This window comes from Staurois parvus, unplaced genomic scaffold (genome assembly GCF_062004578.1).
Source record: "Staurois parvus isolate SC_StPar_1 unplaced genomic scaffold, SC_StPar_1.0 ptg000096l, whole genome shotgun sequence".
Taxonomy (NCBI): Eukaryota; Metazoa; Chordata; class Amphibia; order Anura; family Ranidae; genus Staurois; species Staurois parvus.
Window position 1 is genome coordinate 16,287,692 of NW_028317892.1, and position 15,480 is coordinate 16,303,171.

At 40.7% G+C, this 15,480-nt stretch overlaps 1 protein-coding gene across 8 annotated transcripts in view; it reads left to right on the forward strand.

The window, feature by feature from the left end:
* The window catches only part of PTBP3 (polypyrimidine tract binding protein 3), a 226,861-nt gene that overhangs the window by 188,730 nt on the left and 22,651 nt on the right, over positions 1-15,480 (forward strand). For 5 of the 8 annotated variants that reach the window (XM_089670937.1, XM_089670939.1, XM_089670940.1 and 2 more), the window contains one exon: positions 7,556-7,588. The exons of the other annotated variants lie outside the window; for them this stretch is intronic. In XM_089670937.1, the coding sequence (XP_089527063.1) occupies positions 7,556-7,588 (33 nt within the window). The remainder of the gene's footprint in view (positions 1-7,555; positions 7,589-15,480) is intronic. 8 annotated transcript variants of the gene reach the window in all.

Genomic DNA, 15,480 nt, shown 5'->3' on the forward strand with positions numbered 1-15,480 from the left:
AAAAATATGACAATTTTGAGAAAAAAAAATTGTATTTTTGAATTTTTTGCTATTAAACATGTCTAGTAAAAAATTAAAATGAATCAAATTTTGTCAGAAATTTAGGCCAAAATGTATTCTGTTACATGTCTTTGCTAAAAAAAAAAAACAAAACAAACCCCAATATGTTATAGTGTTTACAAATGGCGGCATATATACTGTGATTTTTTTTTTTTGCTAGTAATGGCGGCAATCAGCGACTTATAGCGGGACTGCGGTGGGCGTTCTGACACTGGGGTTAACTGACTTGGTGTAACTGATGTCCCCAGTGACACCAATACAGTGATCAGTGCTAATAAAAAGCACAGACACTGTACTAATGGCACTGTGCAGGAAGGGGTTAACACGTGGGGCGATCAAAGGGTTAACTGTGTGCCGTTTTGCATAGTGTGCTGTGTTAGTACTTCACAGCCATACAAAGCAGTGTGCAGGAGCTGACAGGAGAGCGAACTGTATTGTTTACAAACAGTACCCCCTTCCCCAGTCAGAGATGCTCGGCAATCACCGGGAGTCGGCGAGTAATCAACGACCAGGACCTGGTGATTGACAGCTAAGGCCGCAAATGGTGGTGCAGGTAGGACATTGCTCTCCCCTTACCCGGAACTGCAAATTCACGTCATAAATTTAGGCCAAAATGTATTCTGCTACATGTCTTTGCTAAAGAAAAAATCCCAATACGTGTAAATTAACTGGTTTACATGAAAGTTATAGTGTTTACAAATGGCGGCATATATACTGGGATTTTTAAAAATTTTTTTACTAGTAATGGCAGCGATCAGCGACTTATAGTGGGACTATAACGTGATTTTCCGCACCTGTGCCGCCCTGTAGCAGTACTTCTGCTATGGGGTGGGCGAGAAGTGGTTAAAGGTGGAAAAAGTTCTGGAATGATTTATCTTTGTCTTATTTTTTTACATCACAGAAACCTGACATTTTAGCAGGGGTGTGTAGACTTTTTATATCCTGTGTGTGTGTGTGTGTGTGTGTGTGTGTGTGTGTGTGTGTGTGTGTGTGTGTGTGTGTGTGTGTGTGTGTGTGTGTGTGTGTGTGTGTGTGTGTGTGTGTGTGTGTGTGTGTGTGTGTGTGTGTGTGTGTGTGTTGCATCCAGTATTCACAGTGCTTAACTTTTGCCACATTTTGTTATGTTACATCCTTATTCCAAAATGGATTAAATTAATTTTTTTTCCTCAACATTCTACAAACGATATCCCATAATGACAACATGAAAAGTTAGTTTTGAAATCTTTGCAATGTATTAAAAATAAGAAAAAACACATGTTCATAAGTATTCACAGCCTTTGCTCAATACTTTGTTGAAGCACCAATTACAGCCTCAAGTCACTTTGAGTATGAGCTACAAGCTTGGCACATGTATTTTAGGGCAATTTCTCCCATTCTACTTTGCAGTACCTCTCAAGCTCCATCTGGTTAGATGGGGAGCATCGGTGCTCAGCCATTTTCAGATCTCTCCAGAGATGTTCAAGTCTGGGCTCTGGCTGGGCCACTCCAGGACATTCACATAGTTGGCCCATAACCACTCCTTTGTTATGTGGGCTTTGTGCTTAGGGTTTTTGTCCTGTTGAAAGATGAGTCGTCACACCAGTATAAGGTCCAGAGCGCTCTGGAACAGGTTTTCATCAAGGATGTCTCTGTACATTGCTTCATTAATCTTTCCTTTGAACCTGACTAGTCTCCCAGTTCCTGTCGCTGAAAAACATCCCCACAGCATGATGCTGACACGACCATGTAGGGATGGTATTGGCCAGGTGGTGAGCGGTGCCTGGTTTCCTCCAGACATGACGCTTGGCATTCAGGCCAAAGAGTTCAATCTTTGTTTCATCAGACCAGAGAGTTTTGTTTCTCATGGTCAGAGAGTCCCTCAGGTGCCTTTTGGCAAACTTCAGGCGGGCTGCCATTTGCCTTTTTCTGTGGAGTGGCTTCCATCTGGCCACTCTACCATACAGGCCTGATTGGTGGAGTACTTTCGGAGATGGTTGTTCTTCTCTCCACAGAGAAACGCTGGAGCTATTTCAGAGTGACCATTGGGTGCTTGGTTACCTCCCTGGCTAAGGCCCTTCTCCCTCGATCGCTCATTTTGGCCCGGGCGGCCCGCTCTAGGAAGACTCCTGGTGGTTCCAAACTTCTTCCATTTACGGATGATGGTCCTTGTGCTCATTGGGACCTTCAATGCTGCAGACGTTTTTCTGTACCCTTCCCCAGATCTGTGTCTTGATACAATCCTGTCTTGGAGGTCTACAGACAATTCCTTCTACTTAATGGCTTGGTTTGTGCCCTGAGATACACTGTTAACTGTGGGACCTTATATAGACAGATTTATGCCTTTCCTAATCATGTCCAATCAACTGAATTGTGGAAACATCTCAAGGATGGGAACAGGATGCACCAGAGCTCAATTTTGAGTGTCATGGCAAAGGCTGTGAATACTTATGTACATGTGGTTGTTTTCGTTTTTTTTGTTTTTTTTTAGTTTTTAATAAATTGCAAATATTTCAAAACTAACTTCTTTCACCTTGTCATTATGGGGTATTGTTTGTAGAATGTTGAGGAAAAAAATTAATTTAATCCATTTTGAGATAAGGCTGTACCATAACTAACAAAATGTGGCAAAAGCTAAATGCTGTGAATACTTTCTGGATGCCTGTGTGTGTGTGTGTGTGTGTGTGTGTGTGTGTGTGTATATATAATTATAATACAGGATTTATATAGCGCCAACAGTTTGCGCAGCACTTTACAAAATGAAGGTAGACATTACAGTTACAATACGATTTGATACAAGGGGAAACAGAGGGCATTGCTCGTTAGAGTTTACAATCTAGGAGGGAAGGTTGAGTGATACAAAAGGTAATAGCTGTGGGGTATGAGCTGATGGAGGAAATAAAAAGCAGTTTACTAGTTAGAAGCAGGAAAGGCTTCTTTTAACCGCCTCCCGCCCGCCATATAGTGTAATGACGGGCGCAAGGTGGTTCTCTCGTTCTGGGAGGACGTCATCCCATTCTAATAGCGCATGCGTGGCTCCGGGAGCGCGCAGTGCGGCGATCGGTGGCATGCTGTGTCCCTCGGACACAGCGGATCACCAATCAATGGAAAGAGCCGAAGATGTCAGCTTAGTCGTGTGATCAGCTGTGTCCAATCACAGCTGATTGCATGTAAATAGCAATTTCCGGCATTAAAAATAACCGGCATTTCCTCACGAGCTGTCACTCTGACGGCTCGAGAGGAGAGCAGAGCCAGTAATCGGCATCCCTCAGAGGGGACATGTACACTGATCATCAGGGCACTGATCATCTGTGTAGCCCCAGCAGTGCCAGCTGTCAGTGCTTATCCATGTCACCTGCCAGTGCCATATCAATGCCACATATCAGTGCCTACCAGTGCCACATATCAGTGCCCATCTGAGCTGCCTTTCAGTGTCGCCCATCAATGCCACCTATCCATGCCAGTCACTGCCACCTATCAGTGCTGCCTATCAGTGTGCATCAGTGCCGCCTATCAGTGCCATATGAGTGCTGCCTTTCAATGCCCATCAGTGCCACCTATCAGTGTCCACCAGTGCAGCCTATCATTACCCATCACTGCAGCTTCATTAGCGCACATTAGTGAAGGAGAAAAATCACTTATTTACAAAATTTTATAACAAAAACTGAGAAACTTTTTTTTTTTCAAAATTTTCAGTGGTTTTTGGTTTAAGAAAAAATAAAAAACCCAGAGGTGATTAAATACCACCAAAATAAAGCTCTGTCTCAAAAAAAATTATAAAAATGTCATATAGGTACAGTGTTGCATGACCGCGCAATTGTCATTCAAAGCGTGACAGCGCTGAAAGCTGGAAATTTAGCCTAGGCAGGAAGGGGGTATAAGTGCCCTGTAGGCTAGTGGTTGCTTTACAAAATGAAGGTAGACATTACAGTTAAAATATGATATGATACAAGGGCAAACAGAAGGCATTGCTCATTAGAGTTTACAATCTAGAAGGAAAGGTTGAGCGATACAAAAGGTAATAGCTGTGGGGTATGAGCTGATGTAGGAAATAAAAAGCAGTTTACTAGTTAGAAGCAGGAAAGGCTTCTTTTACAGTGAAGGGTTTTCAGGGATCGTCTAAAGGTGGATAGAATATATATACACACATTACATACATTTTATCCAAAATATTTGCCAGAAGCTACTATTGCCCTAGTTCAGTATACTACACTCGCTTGGTCAACACTACACAAGCTTAATAACTTGTTTGCATCAATGTGCTTTAACTTACTTGAATTCTGACTATATAAGATCCATAAAATGCCAATCCAAAGCTATAAAGGCTTCTAAGATTTCTTTCTAAATGCCTCTATAAAAACCCAATGCAATTTCCACAATAGAAAATATAAAAAGGTCAGCAGTAGACATCGGGTTCTAAAGCAAGCATCTAGCTTTATATAAAAGAGCTCTCAGCCTGTAGCAGTCACTTTTGAGGGTAGCTTTACCTACAGTATACACACACAGAAATATGTGTGTGTGTATTTGTTTTTTTTATTTTACAGAAAATATAAATATTCAGAATACAGTGTGTGTGTGTGTGTGTGTGTGTGTGTGTGTGTGTGTATCTCTGTGTATCTCTGTGTATGTTTGTATTTTGATGGGAGTATGGAAAAATCTTAACCCCCATCAGTTTTTTATTCACATCTCTGTGCCTGCAAAAATTACCTGGAAGCGGTAGATCTGAAAGAAAAGCACTTTGATGTTTCTGTTACAATGGAAACCTGCTCAGAAGAGACAGCAGTGCAAGTGACAGTTAGTGTAGGATTACATACATGCACAAGGGAAAGTGGGGCAGGTATCCATTTCCAGGAAAAGGAGCACAAGATACTGTTGATTGTCCTTGACTGTGACATGTTAGTTAACAGGTAAAATTTGTGCAAAGAGTGGGCAGGAAGAGAGGAGGCTAGAGTGTTAATTGAAAATTTCAGCAAAGCTATGCAAGTTCCTTGCTATGAGTACTTCACAGAGCGAAGTGATTGTTTTCCTTATTTCACAATAAGGGAAACAAATGTTAAGACCTTCCACATTTCCACTTGTTGAAAAATAGAGAAACTAAAAATGATTTATCCTTTAAAATGCAGTCATATTTCAAAATCACTTTATATAGGGAGTCTTACTGATGTATCATTTGGATCACTTATTTTACAAATGATTTAGACAATATGCAATTCCAAATGCCACATATAAACCCAATAACTTTTCAAAAGGAAGCAAATTGCCCTTTAACCATGCTGCTTTAAATCAAGGTCCACAGCCTTTATCAGCATGCGAGGATGCAGAATGCTTTGAACCAAACTAGATTTGAACAATATCACTCAAAACACGTATTAAGAATACATATTTAAAAATTACACTCATTGTATACTGCCCTGGTGCTGAACTTGTGGTCCGAGGGTCTGCTTGCAGCCCTTTGGTATATGATGTGTGGCCCTTATCAGTCTGTAGTGGGAACATTGGTTAGGGTAGTAGTATTAATCTCTACTAACCTCATGTAACATATTCCCAGTTTTGTATTGTCTTCTGCAGCACATCCCCAGCCAAAAATGTAGCATGTCCACACTCTGACCCTCATTTCCCCTATTAGATCTACATTTTCTGGCAGTCCTCTCAAACATTACATATATTGAACATCATGTGCGGCCCTTTGGTGATGTCAAAGACCACATTTCAGGCCACCTTTTAGCTCATAAGTATACAACCACTGGTATATACTGAGTGTATGTTTTGTGATGCAATAGATTTCAACGGAATTGCTTTGACCATCTACAGAAAAGATGCCAGTAGTCATATTGCTTGGGATGCACCGATGTCCTTTTTTGATTGGTGAGCACGAGTACCGATACTTTCTGTCAAGTACTCGCTTGATTTGGTGAGATTTGCATCAATACAAAATGTATGGACACTAATTGCACCACGAAGAATAGCATGTGATTTGAGCAGGAGTGCAATTCCTGTCCAAATCTCATGTGGTTTCCCCACTACTCCTACGTGAACGCAGGCTTATCATAGCCTCAGTTCATACAGGAGCAGTGTCGGAAACCTCCCTGCATCGATCCCATACTGTCACAGATGAAAAAGTTTTGGGGATGTGAATCCCCCCACAGCTTTCTCTTTCTCTCAGTTCAGGGATGACAGTACAGGCTAAACTGCTTTTGATTGGTCGGCACTGCCCTGGTGCTGGGATCAATGCAGGGAGATTTCCCACACTGCTCCCGTGTGAACTCAGGTTATGACAAGCCTGGGTTCACACATGAGCATTGGGGAAATCCGCATGTGATTTGGACAGGAATTGCATTCCTGTTCAAATCACATTCTATTCTTTTGCGGTGCAATTTGCATCCATAAATTTTATATTGACACAAATCACACTGTAAAGTATCGGTACTCAGTATTGGCAAGTACTTGACCAAAAGTTTCAGTAATCGTACTCACTGACCAAAAAAGGGTATCTGTGCATCCCTAGCAATATAATTACTGGTATCTGTTAAAAGCCTTTCCATTGAAATTCATTTCATCACAAAACATCACCAATCACCAGTACTGAGTGTTATTCTTTGCGGTGCAATTTATGTCCATACATTTTGTATTGATGCAAATCGCATTGCAAATTATCGGTTTCAGGTGTCTGGAGCGTTTTTACAAGTGCTCGTAAAAATACTTGGTAACAGCACCTCATTTTAAATGGGTTGGCTTTTTTTTTTTTAATGCAGAGCATTAAAGCTGACAACATATGTTATAGTGCTTCTTTGATACAGGTGCCTTGCCGTATACTGTCAAGTAATGAGTGCCATTTAAAATAAAATGCAGTACAATGCACTTTGAGCATTATAATACCGAGGACAGCAAATAACTTCCCAATCTGTCTATCAAATTTTCAGTAACAAATTGCTTTGCACATTGACTTAAAGTTCTATTGCGCTCTCTGCATTCTTTTAGTTTAACACTATGAGCACAATAAAATAAACATTCCCTGTAAGAGATTTGTTAAAATTCTTACCCCAGCATTAGACGTTTACAACTTTTTATGTTGCTGGCTCCTGCTCATTCAGTGCTACTTCATGAACTTTCGGACTTCAAAGGAACTGTTAACAGTGAACGTCTCTTAGCTTAGAGAAGGGGGTGGGGAGGCAGTAGGGAGGAGCAGGGGTGTGCCTTGCTATCCTAGGCTACATGGTTGTGTGTTTCTGTTGATGCACAGAGTGTAGGGCGACACAATTGTAGTCCCTAATCCCTGCATACAAGGGTGGCTCTATAGGGAGCTGCAAGCAAAACAGCCATCCTGAAACCGGAAACCTGGAGCAATGGTCATGGCACCAGCTTAAAGTGGAACATAGGCATTGATTAAGTGATAAAGAGGCTGCATGCTCAGTAAGTGATTAAAGCGGTATTAAACTTCTTAAACCCAAAAGCAAACATTTTATTATATTAAAGCTTACCAATTCTTAGATGTGATGGCTGCATTCGTTTTCTTTTTCAGGGTTTCTTCTATTTTCACCTTGTGATCAAGCCAGTAAGTCTGTTTTTCAAAAGAGTGAGCTGTTTTGCAGATGTATTACAAGGATGAGACAGACCATTTACCACTGACGGGTGCTTACAATGATCTGTTTTTATATATTTATGTAAAATCTTATCCCAAAAGGGAAAAACTGTTTGCTGTAACTGCTTCTGAAGTGTTAGCTGGAGTTCAGCTTCAGTGTCTGTGTATCTAAATCTGTTAGTACATCTACTATTCCCCTTCCTCCAGACTGACAATGCTGCTGTCCAAAGGTGCCCTTTGTGTCCCTTCATCCAAAGTGCAGTCACTTACAGGAGGTGTGTTACTGGTCAGTCAGCAAGATGAAAACCGAGGGGGGGGGGGGGAAGCCTACAAAAAAAACTAACTCTAACATCTAATGATTGGTAAGCTGCAATCTATTACATTTTGGTTTGAGGTTTATTGCCACTTAAAATCAACTGCTGAGGGGGTGTAGCTGAGCAATGGCGGCGTGGAGACACTTCTCATTGGGCTCTGCATCTGCCACTGATTTCTCAGTGGATATACAGAGTTCTTTCAGCTTAAAATCAGATGCCAACGTGGCAGGACACTTGAGCATCTGAGGGACCAAAACCACCCACTGTCCACCAATAATTTAACTTCTCTGCACCCCACTCAAGAGCAGTCTCTCAGGGGCATATGGTGCTTACTGCGGCGATCTGGGAACAGCCGGAGAGACCATTCAGGGGTGTAGAAGCATAATCAGCGAAAGGAAGAAACATTGCTCATCAACCCAGTGCATGAATATGTTGATGAGTGTGGCTTCAACCAGTGTCGCTCCAGCCAGGCCCTCTGCCATGTTTCACCCCACACACTGGGTTTTGGCCTCAAGCCTCTGGGACCAAGCCTCAGTGTCATCCCAGACATGATACAACCTGCCTGTAGCTTGCATGTTCTCCATGTGCCTGCGTGGGTTTCCTAAGGGTACTCTGGTTTCCTCCCGCACACCAAAGATTTTCTGGTATCTTTACTGGATCTTGTCTAAATTGGCCCTAGAATGTGTACAGTGGATATAAAAAGTCTACACACCCCTGTTAACTTGCCAGGTTTCTGTGATGTAAAAAAAAAAGGGACAAAGATAAATAATTTCAGAACTTTTTCCACCTTTAATGTAACCTATAAACTGTACAACTCAGTTGAACAACAAACTGTAAACGTTTAGGTGGACGAAAGTAAAAAATAAATAACTAAAATAATATGGTTGCATAAGTGTGCACACCCTTAAACTAATACTTTGTTGAAGCACCTTTTGATTTTATTACAACATCCTTTTTGGGTATGAAGCTATCAGCATGGCACATTTTGACTTGGTAATTTTCACCCACGCTTCCTTGCAAAAACACTCCAAATCTGTCAGATTGCGAGGGCATCTCCTGTGCACAGCCCTCTTCAGATCACCCCATAGATTTTTCGATCGGATTCAGGTCTGGGCTCTGGCTGGGCCATTCCAAAACTTTCATCTTCTTCTGGTGAAGCCATTCCTTTGTTGATTTGGATGTATGCTTTGGGTTGTTGTCATGCTGAAAGATGAAGTTCCTCTTCATGTTCAGCTTTCAAGTAGACTCCTGAAGGTTTTTGTGCCAATATTGACTGGTATTTGGAACTGTTCAGAGTTCCCTCTACCTTGACTAAGGCCCCAGTTGCAGCTGAAGAAAAACAGCCCCAAAGCATGATGCTTCCGTCTTGCCACACTACCCTATAGCCCAGACATATGAAGAATACAGGATATTGTTGTCACATGTACCACACAGCCAGTACTTGCCAGATATTCGTGCAGCTCCTTTAATATTGCTGTAGGCCTCTTGGCAGCCTCCCAAACCAGTTTTCTTCTCGTCTTTTCATCAATTTTGCAGGGATATCCAGTTCTTGGTAATGTCACTGTTGAGCCATATTTTCTCCACTTGATGATGACTGTCTTCACTGTGTTCCATGATATATCTAATGCCTTGGAAATTCTTTTGTACTCTTCTGACTGATACCTTTTAACAATGAGTTTCCTCTGATGCTTTGGAAGCTCTCTGCGTACCATGGCTTTTGCTGTAGGATGCATCTAAGAAAATGTCAGGAAAGACCTACTAGAACAGCTGAACTTTATTTGGGGTTAATCAGATCCAATTTAAATGATGGCAGATGTTTACTGACTCCTTTTTAACATGATTTTGAATGAGATTGCTTAACCACTTCCCCTCCAGCCCATGTATATAAACGGCCGGACGGGAGCAGTGCAGGAGCGGGTTGCCCTTCATAAACGGCACCCGCATTTTCAGCTTGTGCACGCTCCCTGGGTGAGGTCCCAATCATGTGATCACTGATTGGCCAGTCAGTGATCACATGAATAGTAGTAAGCAAGATGTCACTTCCTGACATCATTGCTTACTACGTGTGAAATCTGTGAATGATCACAGAGATCACATGGTACAAGGCTATTCAAAACAGCCAATCACAGCTCTAACACTATTTTTCAATGGCTGCAAGAATGCAGTCAGAGAGGAGAAATTATTGCTTTTACAGCCTTTATGGGTGTAAAAGCAAATGGTGTATATATATTAAAAAAAAAAAAAAAATCACCCCCTACAAGTAGTACAATGTCACTTTGGTGACACTGTACTGCTAGGGTGACAGTATGTTAAAAAACAAAAACATTAATATAGAAAAAAATGTTGAAATTATCATTTTTGGTTATAAACTACTTTGGGTTATCTTTTTTTTTTTTTTTCTTTTTTTCACTAAAAAGCTGAATATATTTTGGCCAAGATTATAAGATTTATAAGAAAAACGCTTTTTTTCAAACTTTTTGGACTTTTTCATTTATATAGCAAAAAAAAAAAAAATAAAACTGCCAGTTGTGAATAAATACCACCAAATAAAGTTTTATTGGTCTCAAAAAATGCTAAAAAATTCATATGGGTACAGTGTTGCATGACCGCGAAATTGTCATTCAAATTGGGACAGCGTTGAAAGCTGAAAATTGGCCTGGATAGGAAGGGGGTAAAAGTGTCCAGAATTGAAGTGGTTAAAAACTGCCCACACCAGTAAAATAAGTAGCCGAAAAAGTACCTACATAAATCCTTGCAGCTTTTTATTTAATATTTGTAGTTATGCAGCTTCCAGCTTGTTCCCTATGCGCTTCCATTTAGAAAATAACATAATCAGCGACCAATGTATTCTTATTTTCTCTCTACATCAGCCCACCAATGATGTAGCGTATCACCTCATCTCTTTCATGTGCTGTATGACAGTACATTCATCTGCTGGGGAGATAAAAAAGCCTTCCGGATCTCAAGATACCAACAGATTTGTGTAATGTTGGACGTTGCATGCACAAGATGAAGCTCATGGAATCATGTGCTTCATTTCACATACAGTGAAGGAAAGAAGTATTTGAAGCATAAAAGATTTTGCCTTAGCTTACCTACTGCATTTTTGGTATCTACTTTCTGGCTTCTAGTAGCAAAGCCCCAACTTAAGAGATATCCCCTGGAAAGACCACATCACTAGTGCTTTCAGGGAGATCTTGTCCCTAAACTTCAAGATCTAACAGTATTGTCACACTGTGTATACAGTGAAGGAAATAAGCATTCGATCCCCTGCTGATTTTGAATTTTTGCCCACTCACAAAGAAATACAAATCAAATGGTAGGTGTATTGTAACACTGAGAAAATAGCTACAAAAAATTCAAAAGAAATGCATGTCTAACAAATTATGCACCGATTTGCATGTTCATGAGGGAAATAAGTATTTGATCCCCTTCACAAAACGTGACTTAGTACTTGGTGGCAAATCCCTTGTTGGCAATCACAGAGGTCAGACGTTTCCTGTAGTTGGCCACCAGGTTTGCACACATCTCAGGAGGGATTTTGGCCCACTCCTCTTGGCAGATCCTCTTCAAGTCATTTAAGGTTTGGTGGCTGACATTTGGCAACTCAGGGGATATCTCTTAAGTTGAGGCTTTACCACTAGTGCCTTCAGGGAAGTAGATACCAAAAATGCAGTAGGTAAGCTAAGGTAAAATCTTTTAATTATTTTTAAGAAACAATTTTTTGGTGATTTCACAGCAACATGCAGAGTTGCATGCTGATGTAAATTTTAATAAATGGGGGAGGAGAGGAAAGGTCCACTTCAAATTTGTATTCATGTGATCATACAAGACCTTTTACTAGTCTTTAGTACCTGGCCAGAAACCACTGACATTTTAGTCACTGACAATGGCTTTTTTGTTTTACCGCTACTAGACTTAACAAACATTTAAAGAAAGCTTGAAGTCTTCTTTTCACAGTTGAAAGTGAGACTTATTTCAACTACTGTTAAGCTGGGCTCACCGTTCTGCTGTGAGGCAAATATCACAGTAGCCACTGACTCTCAGAAATTTGTATATGTATTATGTTGTATATTTGGGTCTGCAAGACATAGTTACCTTAGTACCTTTCCAAGTACCTAACATTGGAGTAGGAAACTCTCCAATCTTGACTCTCCAATATCTCTAAAGGAAAGACCTACACTATTAAATTAATCTTTCTGTCTTCCTTTTGTTAACTGCCTTTTTTTATCATAATGATCATAATGATATTGCTTCCTGTAGTGCAATAATGTACTAATAATGCCTCAGTGGGTGTAGAAAAAAAGGTTTGATTCAAAACTGGTTTTATGCAAAGGAATTATAAATGATCAGTACATATTGAGGCTCATGTAGCAGTTGTTTGCATCAACTTTAAAGGCTTAAAGGATAAGTTCACCTTTGGAACATATTACACGTTTCACCCGTTTTTAGGATGGAACATGTGTGAGTACTTACAAGTCCTGACAGCCTTAGCAGCTGTCAGCTTGTAGTTTTCAATGAACTACCATGGCGCGGAGGAACACTGTGGTAGTTCATGGAAGCTTCCTGCCAGTATACCTGCTTGCTTATACATCCTGTACGGCAAGCAGATATTCTGACATGTCTGCAGGAGACCTGCATGGCAACAGCATTTTACTGATCACTGGTGCAATGCTTTCCAGGCTCCTTTGGACACAAATAATAAATGCACATTTTTTTACCTACCTTTTTTTTGTCAAAAAGGTGAACTTATCCTTTAAAGCAATTTTGTAAAGGGTTTTGTTTTTTTTGGGGGGGATAAAAAATAATAAACATGTTATACTTATGTACCTGCTCTGTGCAATGTTATTGCTCTGAGTGGCCCGAGCATTCCTCGCCCCTGGTCAATACTCCAGGCTGTAGTTAGATACAAGATATTGTTCATCAGTGGCCCTCAAAATTTGGCCTGTGGGCCTATACAACCACAACAGTGTTTGATCACTGTTCCTCTTTTTGACACCATTGATGGGGCACTATTGCTCCCAATGACACCAACAATTGAGCATTATTTTTACCTCTGACTTTGATGAGATATTATTTTGATGACACATTTTTCCCACTGACACCAAAGATGAACACAATTCCTGCCACTGACCAAAGATGGTCACTGTTCTGCAACTGACACCAAAAATGGTCTCAATAACTCCCCTTGGCACCAAGGACTACATCAACAATGGGGAACTATTCTTTTCACTGTCACCAAAGATGAGCACAATTCCTCCCATTGACCGGGTGCTATTTCTCCCATTGACACCAAAGATGGGGAAGTATTCCCTTCACCGACACTAAATAATGGCCACAGTTCCTCCTATTGCCATCATTAATGGGGCACTATTTCTCCCACTGACACCAACAATGGGGTGTTATTCCTGTTGACACCAATGATGAGGCACTCTACCTCCCACTGACACCATAGATGGGACTCACTATCTGTTCATTGACACCAGCAGTGGGGCACTATGGCTTCAACTGACTTCAGTGATGGGGTGCTATTACCTTCACTGAAACCAATGATGGGGCACAATTCCTTCCATTGACACCAATGGTGGGGCACAATTCCTGTCACTGACACCAATGATGGGGCACAACTCCTTCCATTGACACCAATTCAATTCCAGCCTCTGGCTATCAATCCAGAGGGGTTTTTTTGTTTGTTTTTATTCTTTATTTTTTTAAATTTAACTCCCACTACTAAGTTTACTCCCTAAACAACCCCCCCCCCCCCCCCAGGTCTAAAGTTAACAGGCTCTTTGTTTAGAAATCTGGTGTAGGAGTTCCAGGTTTCTTTGAATATTTTGATCAGGCTAATCTTAAATAGAAATAGATTTGAACATAGAAATAAAATATGTTTAACTTTTAGTCCATTATAGTTTACCAGTTTTCTTGGCATTCCTGTTTGTGTGCCTAATTTTTCTTATCTGTCATCCTTGTGATCATGCAACTTTCACTGTTGTGGAGACTGTAGCTTGTATGCTAAATTAACCCTTATGTTGCCAGGCCTTGCTGTCCACTTTTAAACGCGGATGGCTAGACCATTTTTACAGTTTTTCTATTATTTTGGTTTTTGTTTGTTTTTATTTTAGTCCATTACAGCTCTCAGAGTTTGTAAAAGACACCCCCCCAAAAAAAAACCCCAAAAAACAAACTATACAGTTTCTGAAAGCATAGGATCAGTAGAATAAAAGTGCTGCTGATTTTTTTTTTTTTTTTTAGGCTCCATGATATTTGGCCAAATGTTTATGAAAACGATACTTTCACAAAAAATATACTAAAATCATTGACAGACAAACACACCATAATTTACAAAATTCCTGCTAAATTTCTACTAAATATAAAAGCTAAAACTGTATTGAGTTAATAAATATATGTCTATTTTATATTTGCGCCTTTTTGCAAAATGTTGACAATTGAAGGTATGCAAAACTGTCAACAAGCAACTTACTCTACAAATCTGAAGGTCATCATTTTTTACTTAGTTTTTTCAGTTTGTGAGAGACCCCCCCCCCCCCCCCCAAATCATACATTTTCTGAAAGCAAAAGCCCGTTAGAATAAAAATGTGGTACTGATTATTTTTTTTTAGGTCCCGTGATATTTGCGCAAATGCTTATCAAAATATTTTCACTAAATTTAAACTAAAATCATTGTTAGCACACACAAACACAAAATATCTTACAAAATTCCTGCTAAATTTCTACTAAGGCCTCATTTACATGGGACGTGCTAAAGTGTATGGAGATGAACAGGTGTTCCGTGCATCCCTGTGCAGGCAGTCTTATTGATGTCAGTTGGGATGAAGCTGCTGCACGGACACAGCAGCTGCTCCCAATTTGACATTCATGTGGGTGTACTGCCCTGAATTTACACAGTGCAAGTTCGGGGACTCACACCCACATGGATATCAAATGGGGAGTACTGCCTGTATCCATGCAGCTGCTGCATCCCAATTGATATCCGTGGACTGCCTGCACAAGGATTCACAAAACACCTATGCAGGTAAATAAAAAGGGGGGTTATGCTGTAGTATGCCCAGTGTGAACAAGGCTGTACTAGTTTTTTGTTTTTTGCTTTGGTGAGATATCAGGGGTCTAAACAGACCCCTAACTTCTCACTTTTGAGACAGAGAAAGAGTCTGAGGACAGACAATTCAGTCCCTTTCTCTGCAGCCCCAGGTGCACGGACTGAATTAACAGGAGGCGCTCTGTACAGAAGCTTTCCTGTTCATTCACAAACCGAATAATAAGTAATATATATTATACTTCAGTGATGAATGAGCACAGCCTTGATCAGTAGTGAACACTCACTGTGTTCATTTAGGAAAGGAAGGGGCTAGTAAACCTAAAATGTTTACCAATATCTCCCCAAGCGCAATTCTGACATTGATCATCCGCCATGTACCTCAGCAGCAGCTGACAGCCAAGGGAAAGGGGTAGTGCGGAAGGGGTGCCAGGGGAAAGGATGGCTTGGAGTGCCAGGAGCAGGTAGGGTCAGCTGCTAATTACAGCTTTTCTATT